The 20,280-nt window shown below is 44.7% G+C and overlaps 1 protein-coding gene across 6 annotated transcripts in view; it reads left to right on the top strand.

The window, feature by feature from the left end:
- The window catches only part of ADD1 (adducin 1), a 69,786-nt gene that overhangs the window by 32,061 nt on the left and 17,445 nt on the right, over positions 1-20,280 (top strand). For all 6 annotated transcript variants that reach the window (XM_084906450.1, XM_084906449.1, XM_084906451.1 and 3 more), the window contains exons 2-6: positions 5,195-5,408; positions 8,798-8,960; positions 14,430-14,581; positions 18,563-18,643; positions 18,837-18,986. In XM_084906450.1, coding sequence (XP_084762576.1) covers positions 5,214-5,408; positions 8,798-8,960; positions 14,430-14,581; positions 18,563-18,643; positions 18,837-18,986 — 741 coding nt within the window. In that variant the 5' untranslated portion in view covers positions 5,195-5,213. The remainder of the gene's footprint in view (positions 1-5,194; positions 5,409-8,797; positions 8,961-14,429; positions 14,582-18,562; positions 18,644-18,836; positions 18,987-20,280) is intronic.

The following is a 20,280-nucleotide window of genomic DNA, read 5'->3' as shown; positions in this document are numbered from 1 at the left end:
TGGTGATGCCAACCCTCAGGAAATCTCCTGAAATCGTGGTCCGATTATTCCATGATGGTGGTGCCTTCTTTAAGTCTTCTGGTGAGGTCTCAACGTGTGCTTTTCTGGTTAACACCAATAGCCCCGCCCCCCCCCCTTTTTTTTGGTGGCTACCTATTCCATCAAAGGCTTAATTTCCTCTGTTTTAGCCCAGTACCTGATAACCTGATAGTGTTTGCTAGACAATAAGCAAACATTTAAAATAGTGTCAATAAACGAAATTGGCGTAAAAAAAAAAAAAAAACCAGTGGGAAAAAATCCTTGGGTGAGGATTAACAACCACCCCCCCAAAAAAAAAAAAACAAACAAAAAAAAACCACACCAACAACAGTGAATTAATAACAAAATATAACTTGTTAATTTAATTATAAGAAATTGTTGGTTAAAAGCATTTTAAAATGAACAGGGTAGCCAAAACTGGTTTGGCTCAGTGGATAGAGCATCGGCCTGTGGACTGAGAGGTACCAGGTTCGATTCCGGTCAAGGGCATGTACCTTGGTTGCGGGCACATCCCCAGTAGGGGGTGTGCAGGAGGCAGCTGGTCGATGTTCCTCTCATCGATGTTTCTAGCTCTCTATCCCTCTTCCTTCCTCTGTAAAAAATCAATAAAAATATATATTTAAAAATAAATAAAATGAACAGAGTGTTAATTTTCACATATGACATATGGACCAGAAAATTTATCCATTAAATCCTAAGTCCATTAAATGGAGTTTGAAAAATCGAGGGTTTACTGTACTACAAATTGGGGGCATAAACAGTAGAAACTAGCCTGGCAGTTCTGGAGCCTGGAGTGCAAGGTCAAGGTGTCTCGGGTTGGTTCATTCTGAGGCCGAGGGCGAGTGTGGTCCAGGCCGTGCCCCAGCTGCTGCTGATTGGCTGGCATCTTTGGGTTCCTTGGCTTGTGGCGCAGCTCAGCTGGTCTTCCTGTGGCGTTCTCCCTGTACTTGTATCTGTCCAGTATCCCGTGGTAACGCCTCATCTAACTCAGCAATCGGCGCTCTTTCCAGGGAAGGCCACATTCTGAGGTGCTGGGGGTTTGAGCTTCATCAATTTCTGGAGACGCCATTCAGCCATAGCACCCTCTGTCTGCTCTTTCTGCGCCCTCCGCTGGAGTGCTCTCCCTGCTGGTGTGTCCATTTCTGTTGTGGCCCCGAGTCTTTGGAGTATTTGTTTGCATATCCTCGGTTGGTACACCGCTCCAACCAACTGAGCCATGCTGTCCAGAGCCCAAATGCCATTCTGTATTTTTCCTTTTACAGTTTGTTTGAAACTAGCTGTCAGGTTATGCAGGGAGTGAGTGGCATGACTTTGAACCTCTCTCTGGCTAGCTGTGGAGAGGACTGGTGTGGGTGTTGTTAGGACCTGGAGGCAGAGAAACTGGTTAGGAGGCTGTTGCGCCCCCAGGAGGTGGGTGGTAAGGAGCTAGATCGGAATGGTGGGGGCAGGCCGGAAACAGGAGGCTGAACGGGAGGTGTCACCCGTGCAGGCCAGGCTTGTTCGGCGTGGCTCATCCAGACTTTTGGGTTATGTTGGGTGTGGATGTCTGAGAGTATTGTTCCCAGAGAGTTCATTGATTTAAGTATTAACACATTAAGATTTGTGACATCTTTAAATTTTACACAGGTAAAATCATAGCAATTTATATGCTTCTTGAGTCAATTTATTTAACTTTAATAGCTTACTTTCCATGATATAATCTTGTCTGTGATAATTATAATATTGATAAGATTATAGAATAGGAAATTTTACACATTTCACTTAAACATGTTATAATCTCATATATGTTATAATGAACAATCTTTAGTTTTATAATATGGTATTGAGATTTTAATATTTATGTTAAATCATGTGTATTAGACATTGATTGTTTCTATTTTATTTTTATTTTTAAAATATTTTTATTGATTTCAGAGAGAAAGGGAGAGGGAGACAGAGATAGAAATACCAATGATGAGAGAGAAGCATTGATCAGCTGTCTCCTGCATGCTCCACACTGGGAATTGAGCCCACAACCTGGGCATGTGCCCTTGACCGGAATTGAACCGGGGACCTTCATTCTGCAGGCCGACGCTCTATCCACTGAGCCACACCGGCTGGGGCTGATTGTTTCTATTTTAAAAATTAAGTTTCCAGAATTTTTTCCTGCAAAACAAAAAGCTACTTTTAACATTTATTTCCAGATGGATTTCATCTTGTTATTTGGCATGGCACAAAGTAAAACTGTTGCTCTTTTAGAGTTATTAATTAGAATGTTCTAAGCCAGATATGGAATCTGTTGTTTTTCCAGATAAAAAAAATAAACCTACTCAGATATTAAAAGAACCCCAAAGTGGGGAAACTTAGGGTGGGGCAAATGTAGGTTTAAAGTTGTGATTACTCAAAACACATAGTTCATTTTTGTATTATTATTTATTAATTGAATTATTTTTCCATACAAACAACTGTAAGCCTACTTTTGCCTCACCCTGTTTTGAAAGCCTGAATCTGGGTTGGTTTTCCTCCCCCCCCCCCCTTCCTTCCTTCCTTCCTTCTTTCTTTCTCAATTACAGTTTGCAATTATTTTGTATTAGTTTGAGGTGTACAACATAGTGGTTAGACAATCATGTACTTTACAGAATAGTCCCCCCATATTTCAAGTGCCCACCTGGCCCCATATGTAGAGAATTGTTTTTATATCTATTTTTTCATTAAAAAAAGACTGGATTAAATAATAATTTCTTGTAGAGTTCTTCCTAGGAAAAATTTGCTGTCTTAACCCACTCTTAAAATTAAGTTAGTGAAACCTGAAGCCATAACTGACAGAAAACCAAGTATAGGTTTTGTATTTTAAAAATGGAATTGTTTGTTTACTTATTTATTCATTTATTTTTCTAAAGGAGATTATCAGAGATAAACTCTTTTTTTAAATCCTCACCTGAGGATTTTAAAAAAATATATATTTTTTTAATTGATTTCAGAGAGGAAGGGAGAGGAAGAGATAGAAACATCAATGATGAGAGAGAATAATTGATCAGCTGCCTCCTACATGCTCCCTACTGGGGATAGAGTCTGCAAACAGGGCATGTGACCATGACTGGATTTGAACCTGGGACCTGTCAGTCCACAGACCGATGTTCTATCCATTGAGCCAAACCGGCTAGGGCCCAAGAATTTTTAGAAGAAAATTTTAAAAATTGATTTGAGAGAGAGGGGGGGAGGGAGAAAGAGCGCGAAAGAGAAACATGGATCAGTTGCCTCCCGACTGGGGATGGAACCTGCAACTTGTGTATGTGCTCTGACTGGGAATCCAACCCAAAGCCTTTTGGTGTACGGGAAGATGCTCCCATCAACCGAGCACCTGGCCAGGGAATGCTTATTTATTAATTTATTTAAATATATTTTATTGATTTTCCACAGAGAGGAAGGGAGATGGATAGAAAGCTAGAAACGTTGATGAGAGAGAAACATCAACCAGCTGCCTCCTGCACACCCCCTATCAGGGATGTGCCCGCAACCAATGTACATGCCCTTGACCGGAATCGAACCTGGGACCTTTTAGTCTGCAGGCCGACGCTCTATCCACTGAGCCACACCGGTTTCGGCGGGAATGCTTATTTTTAATTATTGGACTCAGAATATGTGTATTTTGATTGAAGTTTATAGACTTCCTTATTAAAGGAATGAAATACATATATATCTGGTTTGCAGTCTACCTTGTCCCATTCACACAGCAATTCGTAATAAAAACGGAGCAGCCTCTGCCTTATCTTTAACATGTTGGTTTTACAAAGTTTCTTTTCTTCCAGTCAGCTCTGGAAACCAGGAAGCAGTTATAGTTGCTTCTTAAATGTTCTGTGTTCCTATTTACTGATGAAATGTCTTAATTTTGGGACTCATCTAACTTCATAGAGAAGTTAATATACTGTATATCCTTTAGTCTTCCCCCCCAAAAAAGAAATAAAACATTTTATCATTGGCTCAGAATGTTCAGCTTCACTTCATTAAGAGAAATGTCAGACAACCATTATTGTTCTGTTCTTGGGTTGTTGTTTTGGAGCAAACGAGGTTACAGTAAACAGTAAATTTTAAAGGAAGCATTTAGAGAACAGTACTTTTAAAGACTACATTTTATTTTAGGTCATCAGTTCTTTTACTTTGTGTTGACTTTTAGTCTCCTGTTATTTTCATGCTTCTTCAGTCCTTGAAATACTGTCACTTTAAGCTTGCTGTTCTTTCTTTTTTTTTTTTTTTAATAATATATTTTATTGATTTTGTACAGTGAGGAAGGGAGAGAGATAGAGTCAGAAACATCAATGAGAGAGTCATCGATCAGCTGCCTCTTGCACACCCCCTACTGGGGATATGCCCGCAACCAAGGTACATGCCCTTGCCCGGAATCGAACCCAGGACCTTTCAGTCCCCAAGACGACGCTCTATCCACTGAGCCAAATCGGTTTCGGCAAGCTTGCTGTTATTTCTATCATATCTTTAGTTTAGAAGGGAGGCCCCAGCAGGCAGCAGCAGCTGCTAGGGACCCTACTCATGCATGAATTTTATGCACTGGCCTCTAGTTTCAAATAAAAGATTGGGATTAAAAAGAATGTAAAGTAAGTACCTTCTTGGTGCTAGGCACATATTAGCAGACTTAAGTTTGTGCCTTTGGGCACTTTTTAGGTTATTCACGAAGTAGGGCATTTTGATACCTACTATTGAACCAAAAAGGAGGTGCTGAAGAGGGTCATTTCTTACCTGTGTGCATAGATGTGTGAGCAGCTTCTCCCTTATTGAGCTATTAGGGAATCTTGAAAAACCATTACTGAAACTTTCTTAGAAAAATAACATAAATCAATTTCTCCAGAAAAGAATGGTTGTGGGACAATGTCCTGGCTTTAAACTGTCCTGTCAAGTTTGTACTGTCCGGTCCTTCAGGTTGGGAGAAGACATAGCAGCTTTGTTAAGTGTCTGTTGTCTGCTGAAGAACGAGGCAAGGACGAGAAAGGCCGCTGGCTGGTGCAGGGCAGAGGGCTGGTCGGCCAGGGCCACAAAGAAGCCTCCACGTCATGGCTCCGGGCCGGCGGCGAGGTCCTCACGCTGCAGATGTGCTTGTCAGGCGGGTGTGCTCGTTGTGAAATGCTGATTCAGAAACAATACTTCTTTCATTTTTATTCCGTAGGAACCTAGAAGATTCTACCATGAATGGTGACACTCAGGCTGCAGTGGTGACCTCACCACCCCCGACCACAGCCCCTCACAAAGAGAGGTACTTCGACAGGGTGGATGAGAATAACCCGGAGTACCTGCGGGAGAGGAACATGGCACCTGACCTTCGCCAGGACTTCAACATGATGGAGCAGAAGAAGAGAGTGTCCATGATCCTACAGAGCCCGGTAAGAGCGGCTTCTCCTCCTGCATCTCTCCCTTCCCCAGTGCTGCCCTCTGACCGCTGTGTGTCATGGTCACGTGGTCTGCACACAGGAAATCAGTGCTTCTATGTATAGTGTGTTTGCTGTTGAAAGAATTCCTTTTAGTTCAAGTTACCAGGCAGTGGGGAAATCTTCCGTGTCCTAAAGGGTAGCAGGTGTTTATTCTCCCTTTTACTCTCCCTGCTTCTCAGAATCTTTATTTATTGGCACCTTATAAAATTGCTGTTTCCTCCACAATACCTAGCCGGGTGCCGGGCACGTGGCAGGCCTCGGCAGTGCCTGGTTTACTGATTGGTCAGCTTTTGAACCACAGTCACACCCACCAAAGTGTCTTCTGTTTGGGTCTCTCGGCAAAGGAGCTGTCTCGTCTTTCCTCCTGGGGACGCTGCTCCCTGTGTGCCGCATTCTGCGGGTCTGTTCTCACGTTACTATCTTCATCTTGTATAAGGGGACCAGATGTCCCGCTTTTGGTGGGACAGTCCCGATTTTTAACAGTTTACCCCACATCCCGCGGCATTTTTAAAAAGTCCAAGGGATTTAAAAGAATCTTTCCCAAAGTTGGGACTTTTTAAAAACGCGTGGGACGCGGAACAAATTGTTAAAAAGCGGGACGTCTGGTCACCTTAATATTATGGCATACCATTGGCAGATAGTCACTGAATTTTTTATTAATGTTTATTATCTCTTATGTCAGTGGTTCTCAACCTTTCTAATGCCATGACCCTTTAATACAGTTCCTCATGTATTTTTTACAGCCATAAAATTATTTTCGTTGCTACTTTATAATGTAATTTTGCTACTGTTATGAATTGTAATGTAAATGTCTGTGTTTTCCGATGGTCCTAGGCGACCCGTTAGCGATTCTCACCGCTGCTGTTCTGTTCCATGTTGCCATGCCTCTGGCTGGTTCTGTTTTATTCATTAGTTTATTTTGTTCATTGTTCATTTATTTTGACATTTAGATTCAGTTGTTGATAGATGTTTATTTGTTGCCATTTTATTGTCCATATTTTTTATCTTTTTCCTTCTCCCTCTTCTTCCTCTTCCTCTTATTGAAGCCTGTCTGAGGAAGGAAGGTGAATCTGAACTCAGCCAGGGGAAGGAGCTGGCTGCTGTGCAGGGGGCCCGGGGAGGCGCATTCCCAGGACCAGGGCATTGGGGCTCCAGTGTGTGTGAGCAGAGGAGGGCGGGAAGGACAGTGTCCTGACCGGAAACTACAGCAGGTTGGAGAGGGGGGAGGGAGTGGTCCCTGGAGGCTGGGGAAGCTCTCAGAGCACAGCAGTTACTGGAGGGCTGCAGACAGGGAAGAGGCGACTCAGCTTTTCCAGAACAGCCTGGTTCTGGGGTAGGCCAGAGCGTGCCTCCTGTGGGCAAGGGCGACAGCGTCTTCCCGGCAAGAGGGAGGGCGGCTGGGTAAGGGTGCTGGTGGAGAGGGGGGGAGGGGAGACTCGTGTGAGTTTTGTTTTGAATGTGGGATCAATAAGAGGAAGAGGTGAGAAGGAAAAGGAATCAGTGCCACATCTAGACTCTTGGCTTGAACAGTGCTCCTACATAAAAGCAACAAATCCCTAGGGACGGAGTGTCAGGCTCTGTGCAGACAGTCACGTCCCTGCACAGGTACGCAGTGCAGCATGGCGTCCTGGCGCAGAGTGTAGTGTGTGTAGTGCATGTTTAGTGTATGTTGAATTGAGCTTCCCTTAGAGCTGTACGTGGATTTGAAAGCCATGGGAATAGATTGGTTTTTCAGATGGAGAGCCCCTGAGGGCAGGGATCTGTTTAATTTAGCTTTTGCATGCCCTGTGCCCAGCATGCTCTGAGGGTTAGTGGGCCATCTGTCTGAGTGTCTCCTTGCCTACTGCTGGGCATGTCTGTCTGGATCCCTGCCGTCTTCACGGCCATCAGAGGTAGCCCAGAACCGTGTGTCAGTGACACAGCTTTTCCTTGCAGTCAAAGACCCTGCAGCTCCCCCCTCCCTCCTTCACTACGGCGGAAGGTGATGGATGGCATTAGGTAGCATGGCTGGTCGGAAGGGCTCCTGGCTCTTGGCATTCTTTTATGGCACTGAATTAATGCCACGGCGTTTCTTTCGTTTGCTTCCCTCAAGTGCCAGGCCTACTTAGTCTGTCCCTTCGCCATCCATCTCCTGTGCTCAAGCGACAGACTAGAAGTAAGGTTCACATAGAACCGCACAGCGGCCCTTGGAGTGCTTATAATCAGGCCTGGGTGACCAGTGAACTCAGACTTTCACATTAAATGTCATTTATAATTATTTGAAGATATTTCTTTATAGGATATATGAAAAATTTTAATAGTTTTTTGGGAAATTATAAATTATGTGTATTTCAATAGTGATTTCATGTTAAAATTTCCATCAACTCAACTTATTAACCTTTCTGCCTAATTTAGGATTTTTTAAAATAAAGGATGAGTATTTTAGGGTTTCTTTTTAAGATTAATTTTAAATATGTATTATGAAGAAAATACTGAGAAGCGTAAAGTAGAACATGAAAATTACTAACGATTCTGTCACAGAATTACAATGAGCATTTTGATGTATTTTAGTCTTTCTGTGTTTACATATGCATCTGCTCTTATAAAAGATGCATGTGTGTTCTTTATAACCATTTAAAAATATTTTTTATTAATTTTTTACAGAGAGGAAGAGAGAAGGATAGAGAGTTAGAAACATTGGTAAGAGAGAATCATCAATCAGCTGCCTCTTGCACACCCCCTCCTGGGGATGTGCCTGCAACCAAGGCACATGCCTTTGACTGGAATCGAACCTGGGACCTTTCAGTCCACAGGCCGACGCTCTATTTACTGAGCCAAACCGGTTTCGGCTCTTTAAAACCTTTTAACTCCAATACATATCAAGAGTACATTTATGCCATTTACGTGGTCTTTCACGTTGAAAGCACATAGCATTCCATTGTCAGCTGCAGCGGTCGCCGTCTGTGGTCCGCGAGGTCCGAGAGGCTGGTGACTGCCGGTCAGGTGGGTCCATGGGTTTTTAGTCTTCTGCAGCTTCACCTGTGGATTCACCTGTTTGCCTCTGTCAGTGCTGCTGCGGGGAACATCCTTACAGATGACTCTTGATCACATCCCTAGGTATTTCCTAAGAAAGGGTTCCTAGGAACCGGACGCCTGCTCACATTGTTAAGCGTTCATATTGTTAAATTCCTTCCAGAAAGAATGTACCGTTTTTTTACCTCAAGTATTTGTATATGAGAGGATCCGTCCACCTTCCTAGGACTGGAAGGAAACAAGCAGCAGCTCAGTCTGCGTGAAAGTTACCCTTGCCTTCTCAAGCAACAAAGGCAGTGGCGTCTCACTGTGGGATTTGCCGTTACCAGGCTTTCTGTGAAGAGTTGGAGTCGATGATCCAGGAGCAGTTTAAGAAGGGGAAAAACCCCACCGGCCTGCTGGCATTGCAGCAGATTGCGGACTTCATGACCACCAACGCTCCGAGCGTCTACCCGGCCGCCCCGCAAGGGGGAATGGCTGCCTTGAACATGAGTGAGTACCTCGTGGCTCTGCACATCTGTCATTTCCCAGGAAACATTTCCTGAAATACATGTCATATATAGAATGGAGTTTTTTGAAAATTAATGTGTTTTAGTGGAAAATAGACTGTAAGCCTGAAAACGTCTTGAATGTTGAGGGGGCTCCTCTTTTATGAGCCAATGAGACTTATTTTTCAGGCAAATGACTTTTACACACACACACACACACACACACACTGAACGCATAATAATCTGGCCACTCAGTGTATATCCTATATAATAAAGGCTAATATGCAAATTGTCCCCTTGACCAGGAGTTCTACCAACAGGCAGGCCAGCCAACCACCCCATGTTCCCTCCCCCTGGCCAGGCTGGCCAGACACCACCCATGCATGAATTAATGCACCAGGCCTCTAACACACACACACACACACACACACACACACACACACACACTGAGTGGCCAGATTGTTATGCCTTCAGAGATATAATAATCTGGCCATTCAGTATGTGTGTGTGTGTGTGTGTGTGTGTGTGTATAAATATATATATATAGAGAGAGAGGGGGGAGAGGGAGAGAGAGAGGGAGGGAGGGAGAAAAGGAGGGAGGGAGAGATTTCAGGGAAGAAGGGAGAGGGAGAGAGAAAAATCAGTGATGAGAGAGAATTATTGATTGGCTGTCTCTTGTATGCCCCACACTGGGGATCGAGCCTGCATCCTGGGCATGTATCCTAACCTGGAATCAAACAGTAACCTCCTGGTTCATAGGTCAACACTTAACCACTGAGCCACACTGGCTGGGCCACATGACTCTTTATGTGGCTTCTCAGACCCTGTGTGAATTAAACTAAGTAGAAATAATGGTTGTAGATAGCACATTGATTTTGCCTGAACTCATTTCAGCCAGACCAATGTTTCTTACCCACCATTCCTTACTGCTTATTGTAAATAAGTGAGAAACAGAAAAATTCCAAAAGAAAGCCAGAGGGAAAATGATGGATTTATTGGGTGCAAGTGAGAATATGAGCAAAGAATGGTTAGTTGTGCAAAGATGGAGCCCAGGGTCACTGCAGCATCTGCTAATGTGACCTCTGTGGGTTCTAGTGGATGGTCTGCTTCTGAGTGACCAACATCAGGTCTTGGTTTCCGTTAGGTCTCTGGCATTTGTTTGCTGTTTGCCTATCCGTCCCATGGTGTTCTTAGAGGTGGACTGACACTCACCAGAGTCATATCTCACTGATGTCTAGAGACATTTAACTTACCAGCTCAAACCTCCCTCTTGAGGTCCAGTGGTAGTAAGTAAGGTTTTGACAGGGATTCTGAATGGAGTCCAGTGACATTTCTTACGAATTAGATAAGAAAAGAATAATGTAATATAGTTACTTGCATATTGTCTTCTAATCAGAGGTAAAGGAAATTTTAAGAATGTCATTCCACAAAAAGAAAGGAAGAAAGAAATCTAAATTTAGAAACAAATTTTAACTGTTTTTGTAAAGTATAACATAGATAGATGGCATAGAACAAATGACATATCTCACGCATGGTTTTAAGGTAAACACCTTTATAACTACCTCACAGGTATAAACGGAGATTTACCAGTCACCCACCCTCTTCACTATTAATCTCTCTTTAAGAAAATATGTTTTTATTGATTTTTAGAGAGAGAGGGCAGGAGAGGGAGAGAGAAACATCAATTCATCCACATCCATCAGCTGCCTCCTGCATGTCCCCTGCTGGGGATCGAGCCCACAGCCAGGCAGGATTGGTTACCTCCTGCCAAGCCCCGACTGGAAACAGGGATCACACCTGAAGCCCAGGTACTTGCCCTTGACCAGGAATCCAACCCACAACCCTTCAGTGTAAGGGCTGATGCTCTAACCTCAGCGATACTGGCCAATGCTATTTTAGCTATAATTTCTTGAATTGGTGTTTAGTATCTATTCTGTTGCTTTGCTTTTGTTACGTACATATTGGATTTTCTTGGTTTGTCTTCTCTAATTGTCACTTTTTCTCAAATCCTTTTTATCCCTTTCACTTCCTTGATTTTTAAAAAATTTTTGTTTTTCTCTACCTTTTTGTTTAGCAAATAATTTAAAAAATAATTTTTATTTATTTATTTTTCTAATTATCTTAAATGTTAAATGTGTTTTTCACGTTCGTTATGTATGCCTTTCTCTACCTTGTTATGAAATAGTAGATTATCATTTTCATTGTTTTGTGGACGTATGATCTTGTGTGCTTTTGTTGTCTGTAGGGATGTGATTCTGCCCTTTTTTGTATAATAATTTTTGTATGGTGTGAGCATGCTATTTTTTGTTTGTTTTTACATGAAATCAGTTTTCCTGGAGGAGCGCTGCGCAGGAAAGTTTTTCCAAAGTCATGGCTCTAGAGCGCCCTCTTGTCTTGTGTTTGTGAAGTGCTGAAAAATGGCAGCTGATTTAATGAAATCTGGTCTGTTCCCCTCCAGTGCTTTTCTCCCGATCTTTCCCCCCTTTTCTTCTTTTCTCTTGATGGTCTGTGGTACTCAGTTTGGGTTTTGATTTCTACAAGTTTCTTAGTGTGAGACTTTGTCCTGAAAGACAGTTGTGGACAGTTAGTGTGGGCTAAAGTGTGCGGAGCTCCTCCTGATTTCAGCTGCCCTTCTAAACCTGGCCCTCTGAGCTTCCTAGTGAGTTCTTTTACTGACTGATTGATCCTCCTCTCCTGAGGATATTTCCCAGAGATTTTTAGAAGGAGTTGAAGGGGCGGTGAGAGACAATGAGAGAAACATTGATGCGAGAGAGACATATTGATTGGTTGCCGAGCCTGCAAGGTAGGTGTGTGCCCTTGACCAGAATCGAACCCTGGACCTTTAGTCCTCAGGCCAATGCTCTATCCTCTGAGCCAAACCAGGTAGAGCCCTATGAGTCCTTGGTGGTTCTTTTGGGAGTCTCGTGTGGCCAGTGGTCCATGCTGATGTCATGCCCTCTGCCCCTTGTATTTTCCGGTCGGTGGGCTTACCTTGTCGTTACCTGTTTGTTGTAGAGATCGTCTTTGGGTTTGGGTTTTCTTATCCCTGGCTGCTCTCGTTAGTTTTGTGTGGGGTTGTGATAGAGACTTTAGAAGATTCAAAAACAGTTTTGTTCCTGACCTTAGGAAAACATCCCCCTCTCCTCAGGAGGTTTGATGGTAGTGTCAGCTGTGCCCATGTTCCTTGTCGAGTTGAGGCTGTTCCTTCTGTCTCTAACACGCTGAGGGCCTTCATCCTGAATGGATGTGGAAATGCTTGTTCTGCATCTACTAAAATGATTCCGTGCTCTCCCTCTTCAGTTTGATATGGGAAATATATTGATTGGTTTCTGAATGCTGAACCAACCTTGCATTCTTGAGATAACCCTCCTAGTCATGGTGTGTTCTTTCCATGTATTGCTGGGTTATTTGCTAAACTTTTATTAAGTAATTTTTAGTCTGTGTTCATGAGAAATACTGGTCTGTCCTTTTTTGTAACGTCATGTCTGTGTGTGGTTGGTGAAGGTAAAGCTGGGCCTGCAGAATCAGTTGGAAAGGGCTCTGGGAGAGTGTGTGTGGAACTGGTATTATTATTTCTTACACGTGTGATAGAATTCACAGTGAAGGCATTTGGGCCTGGAAATAGGGCTACTCAGAATATCTGTTTCTCATGGAGTGAGCTTTGGTGGCTTGTGTCTCTTAGCAATTTGTCTATTTTATTTTATCTAAGTTAAAAAATTTGCTGGCATAGTTATTCATATTGCCCCTTTATCTTAGTTATTCATATTACCCCTTTATCTTTTTTTTTTTTTTAATGTTTTTGATTTTAGAAAGAGGAAGGGAGAGGGAAAGAGAGAGAAACATTGAGGAGAGAAAAACATCAATCGGCTGCCTCCTACACACCCTGCGGAGATTGAGCCTGAAACCCAGGCATGTGTCCTGATTGGAAATCAGCCGGCAACCCAGCTGAGCCACACCGACCAGGGCCTTTACTCTTTCAATGTCTGAAAGGTCTGTAGGACGGCCCCTCTCCGCTTCTCCACGCTGGTAATTTATAGCATGCTGTGTTTTGTTGGTGAGTCTGGAGGCATATTTTATTTTGTTTTCATTATTTTACTAGAGGCCCAGTGCACGAAATTCATGCATGGTGCTGGGGTGGGAGGGTCCCTCAGCCCAGACTGCACCCTCTCCAATCTGGGACATCCCTTTAACAATCCTGAACCGCTGGCTCCTAATCGCTCACCTGCCTGCCTGCCTTGGTCACCCCTTACTACGCCCCCCCCACCCGCCGCCAACCTGGTCACCCCTAACTGGCTCTCCTGCTGGCCTGGTTACTCCTAACTACTCCCCACCCCGCTGGCCTGGTCACCCCTTACTGCCTCCCCTCCCCCCGCCAACCTGGTCGCGCCTGTCTCCCCACCCCCCCGCTGGCCTGGTTGCCCCCAACTTATCCTCCCTGCCGTCTTAGTTGCCCCTCACTGCCCCCTGCCAGCCTAACTGCCCCCCTCCCCCCCACTGACCTGGTTGCCCCCAACTGCACCCCCCCCCGCCCAATCTGCTGGCCTAGTTGCCCTTTTTTTTTTTTTTTTTTTTTTTAATATATTTTATTGTTTTTTTACAGAGAGGAAGGGGAGAGAGATAGAGAGCTAGAAACATCGATGAGAGAGAAACATCGACCAGCTTCCTCTTGCACACTCCCTACCGGGGATGTGCCTGCAACCAATGTACATGCCCTTGCCCGGAATTGAACCTGGGACCTTTCAGTCCGCAGACCGACGCTCTACCACTGAGCCAAACCGGCTTCGGCCTGTTGCCCTTAACTGCCCCCCCCCCCCCCCCCCCCCCCGCCAGCCTGGTGACCTCTTACTGCCCCCCCCTTTCCGGCCTGGTTGCCCCTAACTGCCCCCACCTGCTTGCCTGGTCATCCCCAACTGCTCCCTGCTGGCCTGGTCGCCCCATGCAGCCTGCTTGTTCAGTTGTTTGGTGGTCCCTCACTAACCCACCTGCCGGCCTGGTTGTAGGCAGCCATCCTGTGAGGGTGTGAGGGTCCATTTGTATATTAACTCTTTATTATATAGGGTTTCATTTTTAATCTCAAGACTAAATGATTTTCTCTATTATTTTTCTGTTTGAGATCCGCTTTTACTTTTATTATTCCTATTATCTTTTAATCTTGGATTTAATTTACTCTTTCTAGTTTCATAAGGTAAAAACCTAGATTATTTTAAAAAAAAAAACTTCTTAAAAAATAAATGTTTAATATTGTAACTTTCCTTCTGAGCTTTGCTTTATTGCATCCTACCTATTTTGCTGCCTTTTTGTTAATTGATTTCAACTTAATTATAGTAATGTTGGAGAATATGGTCTTTATGAAATTGTTTTTAAGACTGACTTTATGTGTAGTATGGAAGAGGAATATCTCAGAACTGTTACTATTTGATTTACTTTCGGTAAGACACACTAAACCTTTGTGCTTTGTGTTTCTTTATTTCAGGTCTTGGTATGGTGACTCCTGTGAACGACCTGAGAGGATCTGATTCTATTGCCTATGACAAAGGGGAGAAGCTACTGCGTTGCAAATTGGCAGCATTCTACAGACTGGCAGACCTCTTCGGGTGGTCTCAGCTTATCTACAATCACATCACAGTGAGTATTGGGTGAGACAGTAACTGAGTGATAAATGGACTGGCGTGTGTCTGGTCCCACCTGCCTCTTCTGTTTAGAAGGGGGAGCCACTGAGCTGAAGTAAAGCTTGGAAGAGCTTCCTTCTGATTCCTGACTGCAGAGTCTAACAATCTGAGAACCTGCCAGTTTGAATTAAAAATTATGAGAACAGTAGTTCTTTAGAACTCCTTTCTTGCATGCTAACTTAATAAATGAGTGTTTAGCCGGAGCCTGTTTAGCTCAGTGAATAGAGCGTCAGTCTGCGGACTGAGGGGTCCCTGGTTCGATTCCGGTCGGAGGCATGTACATTGGTTGTGGGCACATTCCTGGTAGGGGGTGTACAGGAGGCAGCTGGTTAATGTTTCTCTCTCATCGATGTTTCTGGCTCTCTATCCCTCTCCCTTCTTCTCTGTAAAAAATGAGTGTTTTCCAAATACAGGCAGTTTTAAAGATCTTTTTATGCCTAAAAACCTAAGAATGAAGCTATTTTCTTTCCATCTCTTATTTTACTTCTTTAGCTACTCTAGTTTTAGCCGTTTTCCAATATTATCAGGACCTTTATTTTCTTCAGTTCATTCTTACACTCAGTATTTTCTCGGCGTCTGCTGTAAACATTTATTGTCCTCACTCTGGGGTTCCATCACTGAAGGAAACCTGCCCTGCCTCTGGATCTTTCCTTCTCAGCCGGTCAGTCTGCCGTGTTCACTCCCTGTGCTGTCCAGCTGAAATGCACGGTCCTCATTTCAGGCACACTTTGTCAGCACCGCCCTCTACCTCCCTGGACCCGAGCAGCCAGATCTGCCTGCAGAGAGCCTCACAGCAGAGCCACTGGCCGACTCCATGCATTTGCAACCCTGGTCTCCAGGGGACCTCCCGCTGCCTGGCTGCTGTAGGTAGCCATCTCTCACAGGCTCCCTCAGATTTCCTGCTCTTTTACTCTGAAATTCCTGACCTCCTTCAGCCAGCAGGTGACCCTTTGGTGTCATAGAGAAAATGGGGACTCCTTACCGATGTGTGAACCCATTTCTACTCCTGACCACCGCTCAGTATCCCCCCCCATACCCAGACTTCAGGCCTTGCAATCCCATTCCCTCTTGCCTCCGATTCCTAATGAACTGTCAGGTGTTTGTTTGCTTTTTTCTTTTGTGGAGGTAGCCTCTTCGACTTGTTTTCTTCCTTTGACTTTTAAACCTGTCAATCTTTGTTTTTTCATTTATTTTTAATTGGATATTTTAAATTATTTATATAGTTCCTGCTTATAGTAACAAGTGTTCCTTACACAGATGGCTAAAGAGGAGTTGTAACTCTGCCAATACTCTTCTCTCCCTGAGCAACAGTGCTAGCAGCCATTCAGATGGTTTTGCCCTTTTCTTCACACTCCACACGCGCGCGGAGATGTTTTTACTTGTGGACTCAATCTGTGGTGTTTAGTTCAGCTCCAGTCTGGAATCTGAGGAACGCTAAATCTTGGAGGTGCTGGTCTGGAGCCCACCTTTGTCACCAGTGCACTGTGCTGCTGGGACGGGTTATGGGTCTTTGCCAGAGATACCAAATACCCTCCTGTCTCTTCTCCCTGTGGCCACTAAAGTGAACTCAAAATGCCAACCTAATGTCGGGGTTCTTTTCCCAGCGTTACAAAGGGTTCAGCGTTCTGCAGAAAGGGGCTAATGTGTAGATGATTAAGAAGGAATCCAAGAATGAAAGATAATTTTGAAAGGCATTGGGTAAGGTGACCAGACGTCCCGCTTTTTAACAATTTGTCCCGCATCCCGTGGCATTTTAAAAAAGTCTTTTTTTTTTTTTAAAGGGTAGGGTATCAAAGGATATTGTCAGTTTGGGGAATAGCCTACAGCTGTTCAGGTGTTTGGCCAACAGGAGGCAATAAAATGCCATGAGTTGTCTGGCAGTTAACAATTATCCTATTCAGCTTTGGGGGAAGTGCCAGTTACCCGTTCCCAACAGGTAAACTACATATGTGGCTCACCCTTGTTGAGCTGCCCAAGCTTCACCAACCGTTTGGTGGAACTCTTGTAATTATTACATGCTGGTATTGGTTTCCGGCAACCTGACCCTGTTGTGTCCACACTGTCATGTTTGTAGAATGCCACCCCACCTCATCCTCTTCATTTCTCCCCGTAGCAGTGACCTCAGCCATTCTGTACATTTATGTTCATCCACACCTGCCTCGGTCTGTATCAGCTCCTTGAGGAGTCCCTGGTGTCTTGTGCTGTGTGTGCCCAGGAGCAAGAACTGCTGGGCACCAGTAGACACATGTGTCCTCTTGGATGCAGCACTGCAGGAAACACCTGGCTGAACTGGTCTGTCCCAGCCAGGCCTCCCACAGAACTCCACGGGCCTTTTGATGTTTGGTCAGTGGGTCCAGTTAGCCCGCCACAGCTGCCAGCTCTGCTCCTGTGCCTGTGAGGAAGGGGCTGGCATCGGTATAGAGATGTAATGTGAAATGGTTGCCTGGAAGTTAGTTCCATGAAATGTTACAGCTGTGATAGGAAATGGGATCGTTGGCTTTAATAACATCGTCTTGTTCTTTGGAAGTTAAAAAATGTTTGCCACTAGTCCTATAATGAGTGCTATTATGTAAATAAGGTTGATTGCTTCATTTGCCCCCTCCTTAATTATTTGGGACTTTGGGGCTAAATACTGAGTAAAAGTTAAATTGAGAGAAAAGTTTGTGTTTTTAAATTATTTATGGCATCCTTTTTTGTTACAATCTAGGTGTCATCATATAGACACTTAACAGAAAAGAACTATTAGCAGTGTTTATCATTGTAACCAAAGGTGCTAACAGGTCATTGTGCCCTTTCTTTGAACAAGTACCATGGGGTTTTCTGCTAAAGAGACTGAGAAATGCTAACAGGTGTTAGAGGGTTAGATTGTCTGAATGAGATCTGTGTTAAGATCGCATTGGATTTAAAGAAGTTGGTGTCAGGAGACAGGGTGGCCCAATTGGCATGCGGGCTGGGTTTCCTCTCTTGGTGGCGGTTGGCTGAGGGCAGGGTTTTTCCATCCCTTCATTCGTCTTGGCTCAGCTCCAACGTGGTCTGGAGCCTACCTTTGTGGCCAGTGCACTGTGCTTCTGGTGGGATGGCTATCTTTGCCAGAGATACTGACTTCCAGAGAGTGACCTTAAGATGTGTGACATTAGGGTTTGTTCCGTACACAGAAGTGGCATTCGTCGTGTGGGGACATGTAGGAAAGCCGGCGCTAGTCCACCCGGACCGAAAAGTGAAGAAATGTTCTCTTCCTATCTTTGCTCTGCATCTGTATTTAGCACTTTCTCTCTGCGTCAGACTCAGAAAATTGTATGTTATAAGATTTTCCCACTAGAGAGCGGAAGGGAGAGGGAAAGACAGAGAAATATCAATGTGAGAGAAACACATGGATTGGTTGTCTCTTGTACGTGCCTTGACCAGGGTCTGGGCTGGGGAGGAGCCTGCAGCTGAGGTATGTGCTCTTCTTGACCGGAATCAAACCTGTGACGTCAGTTCACAGGCCGATGCTCTATCCACTGAGCCACGCCAGGTGGGCAAAACTGAAACCCTTGTGGAGTCCAACAGTAGGTGGGAAGCGGCTCGGCTATTAGCATCCACCTGAGGGGATGTTCCCCAGCAGAGGCTCTGAACGCGATCAGGCAGTCGGAAGCACTCTCTGCTGGTGGTTTTGTAATTGCTCCTTGTCCTACCGGTTCTGAGTTCTAAAAACAGGTCTGTTAGACTTTTAAAAAGTAAGCTTTAGTTCTCATTGTCATGTTCCCGAGGAGTGGCTGTCTCTGTGCATGCCATTGGCTGGTTATCATGGTGACCAAGATGCACTTCCTATCCGTGACCCGTGACTGCATAGAGGCTCTGTGTTGTATAGATGTTCGACAAGCCTGAGAGTTTGTGGCCTCAAAGAGAACCAATCATTTCTGTTGAATTTTGCTCTAACTCAGTCATGTCCCCACAGACCAGAGTGAGCTCCGAGCAGGAACAGTTCCTCATTGTACCGTTTGGGCTTCTCTACAGTGAAGTGACTGCATCCAGTTTGGTAAGACTGTCCTTCCCTGGTGGGCATCTTGACTGTGTAGGTCACAGCACTTAATTAAACCCTAACCCTTCTAATCCTGTGAGCCATAGAGAACCTCTAAGTGGTTCTAAACACTAACTTTCGGTTTAAATGATTTTAGTTAGGGTAATTTGGAGTCCTTTGACATTGATAACTTTTGTTTTCTTATTTTCAGGTGAAAATCAATCTGCAGGGAGATGTCGTAGACCGGGGCAGCACTAATCTAGGCGTCAATCAAGCTGGCTTCACGCTGCACTCCGCCATCTACGCCGCGCGGCCAGACGTGAAGTGTGTGGTCCACATTCACACGCCCGCAGGGGCCGCGGTGAGTGGCCACGCTGCCGCTGCCCTTTGGAAGCTGTTCAGTGAGAGCTCTGCACATTGCCCCGGGAGTGCCTCTTGTTGCAAATAAGTCCTTAGGCCTAACTTCATTGGATTAAAAACTTTTTACTCACTAGTTTGACTTTTTTAAAATGCTTTTTCTCTTTTAAGGGGTCCATATACTGAAAAACTCATGAGTCTGAAAATGCCCATTAATTTTTCATTAGAAAATTAGAGCGTGGTGACAGTGGAGGCAGATTTCAGTGTGGAACACGGGGAAGTGCAGGGTGACAGCAGTACACTTAGAGCCTTTGTTTGAGAGAGGGGAGGCAGGAGGGGTGGTAAGTAGGGTGCTGTGGGCTCAGGAGGGGCTAGTGGGACTCGAGGGCCTGGAGGGTGCTGATGGGCTGTCGGGGAGGAGCCCCCGCCCCGGGCGGCATCCTGACTGGGGAAGTCGGAAGGCGGCAGTTGGGGCAGGAGGGCATCGTAGTGCCCGCTGTGGAGAGCAGGCCCTCACGCCCACAGCCCTCCCGGGGCCTGCCCAGCCCGTCACCCGGCTGTGTCCCGCTGGGTGCCCGGCCCACCCAGGCACAGCCCAGACCCCTCAGATTGAAGAGGAGCGTGGACAGCCCTGTGGAAACGGAACACTGTCTGGAATTGGCTTTTTATCACCACCTCATACTTTAGTGACTTCATGGCCTTGCTTGTATAATAGGTGATCTAATTGACTCAATAATGCTGAATTTTAATATCCTTTTAAAATTTATTTTTTATTTTCGCTCATCTTCACCTGAGGATATTTTTCCATTGATTTTTAGAGAGTGGAAGGGAGAGGGAGAGACACACAGAGAGAAACATTGATTGGTTGCTTCCCGCACACCCCTTCCTCCCCCCTCCTTCCCCTCGACGGAGGAGGATCCAGCCTGCAACTGAGGTACATGCCTTTGACCAGAATCGAACCTGGGACCTTCAGTCCGAGGGCCAATGCTGAGCCAAACTGGCTAGGGCTTGATTTTTAATCTCTTGATGTTTGAATGTCATGCATGGTGGTTTGTTTAAGTGAGTGAGTGATCTGCTTTATTTTACTTTGAATAAGTGGTACTTGATGTCAACATCAGTTTTATTAAATATATCATTCTCTGAAGGATGTAATTTTTTCTTAAAACCCAAGAACCATTAGAGAAGTACCTTTGAGAATATAGCTATAAGCAACTACCATGTAATTTGTTTCAAAAACTATCAAAAGTTTACTTTGTAAGGAAATTTCTTCTTGTAGGTAAGGAAGTTTTTTAAAGCTG

The sequence above is a fragment of the Pipistrellus hanaki genome, assembly GCF_964339955.1.
Source record: "Pipistrellus hanaki genome assembly, chromosome: 1".
In the NCBI taxonomy this organism is placed as follows: domain Eukaryota; kingdom Metazoa; phylum Chordata; class Mammalia; order Chiroptera; family Vespertilionidae; genus Pipistrellus; species Pipistrellus hanaki.
This window is presented reverse-complemented; position numbering and strand designations above follow the sequence as displayed.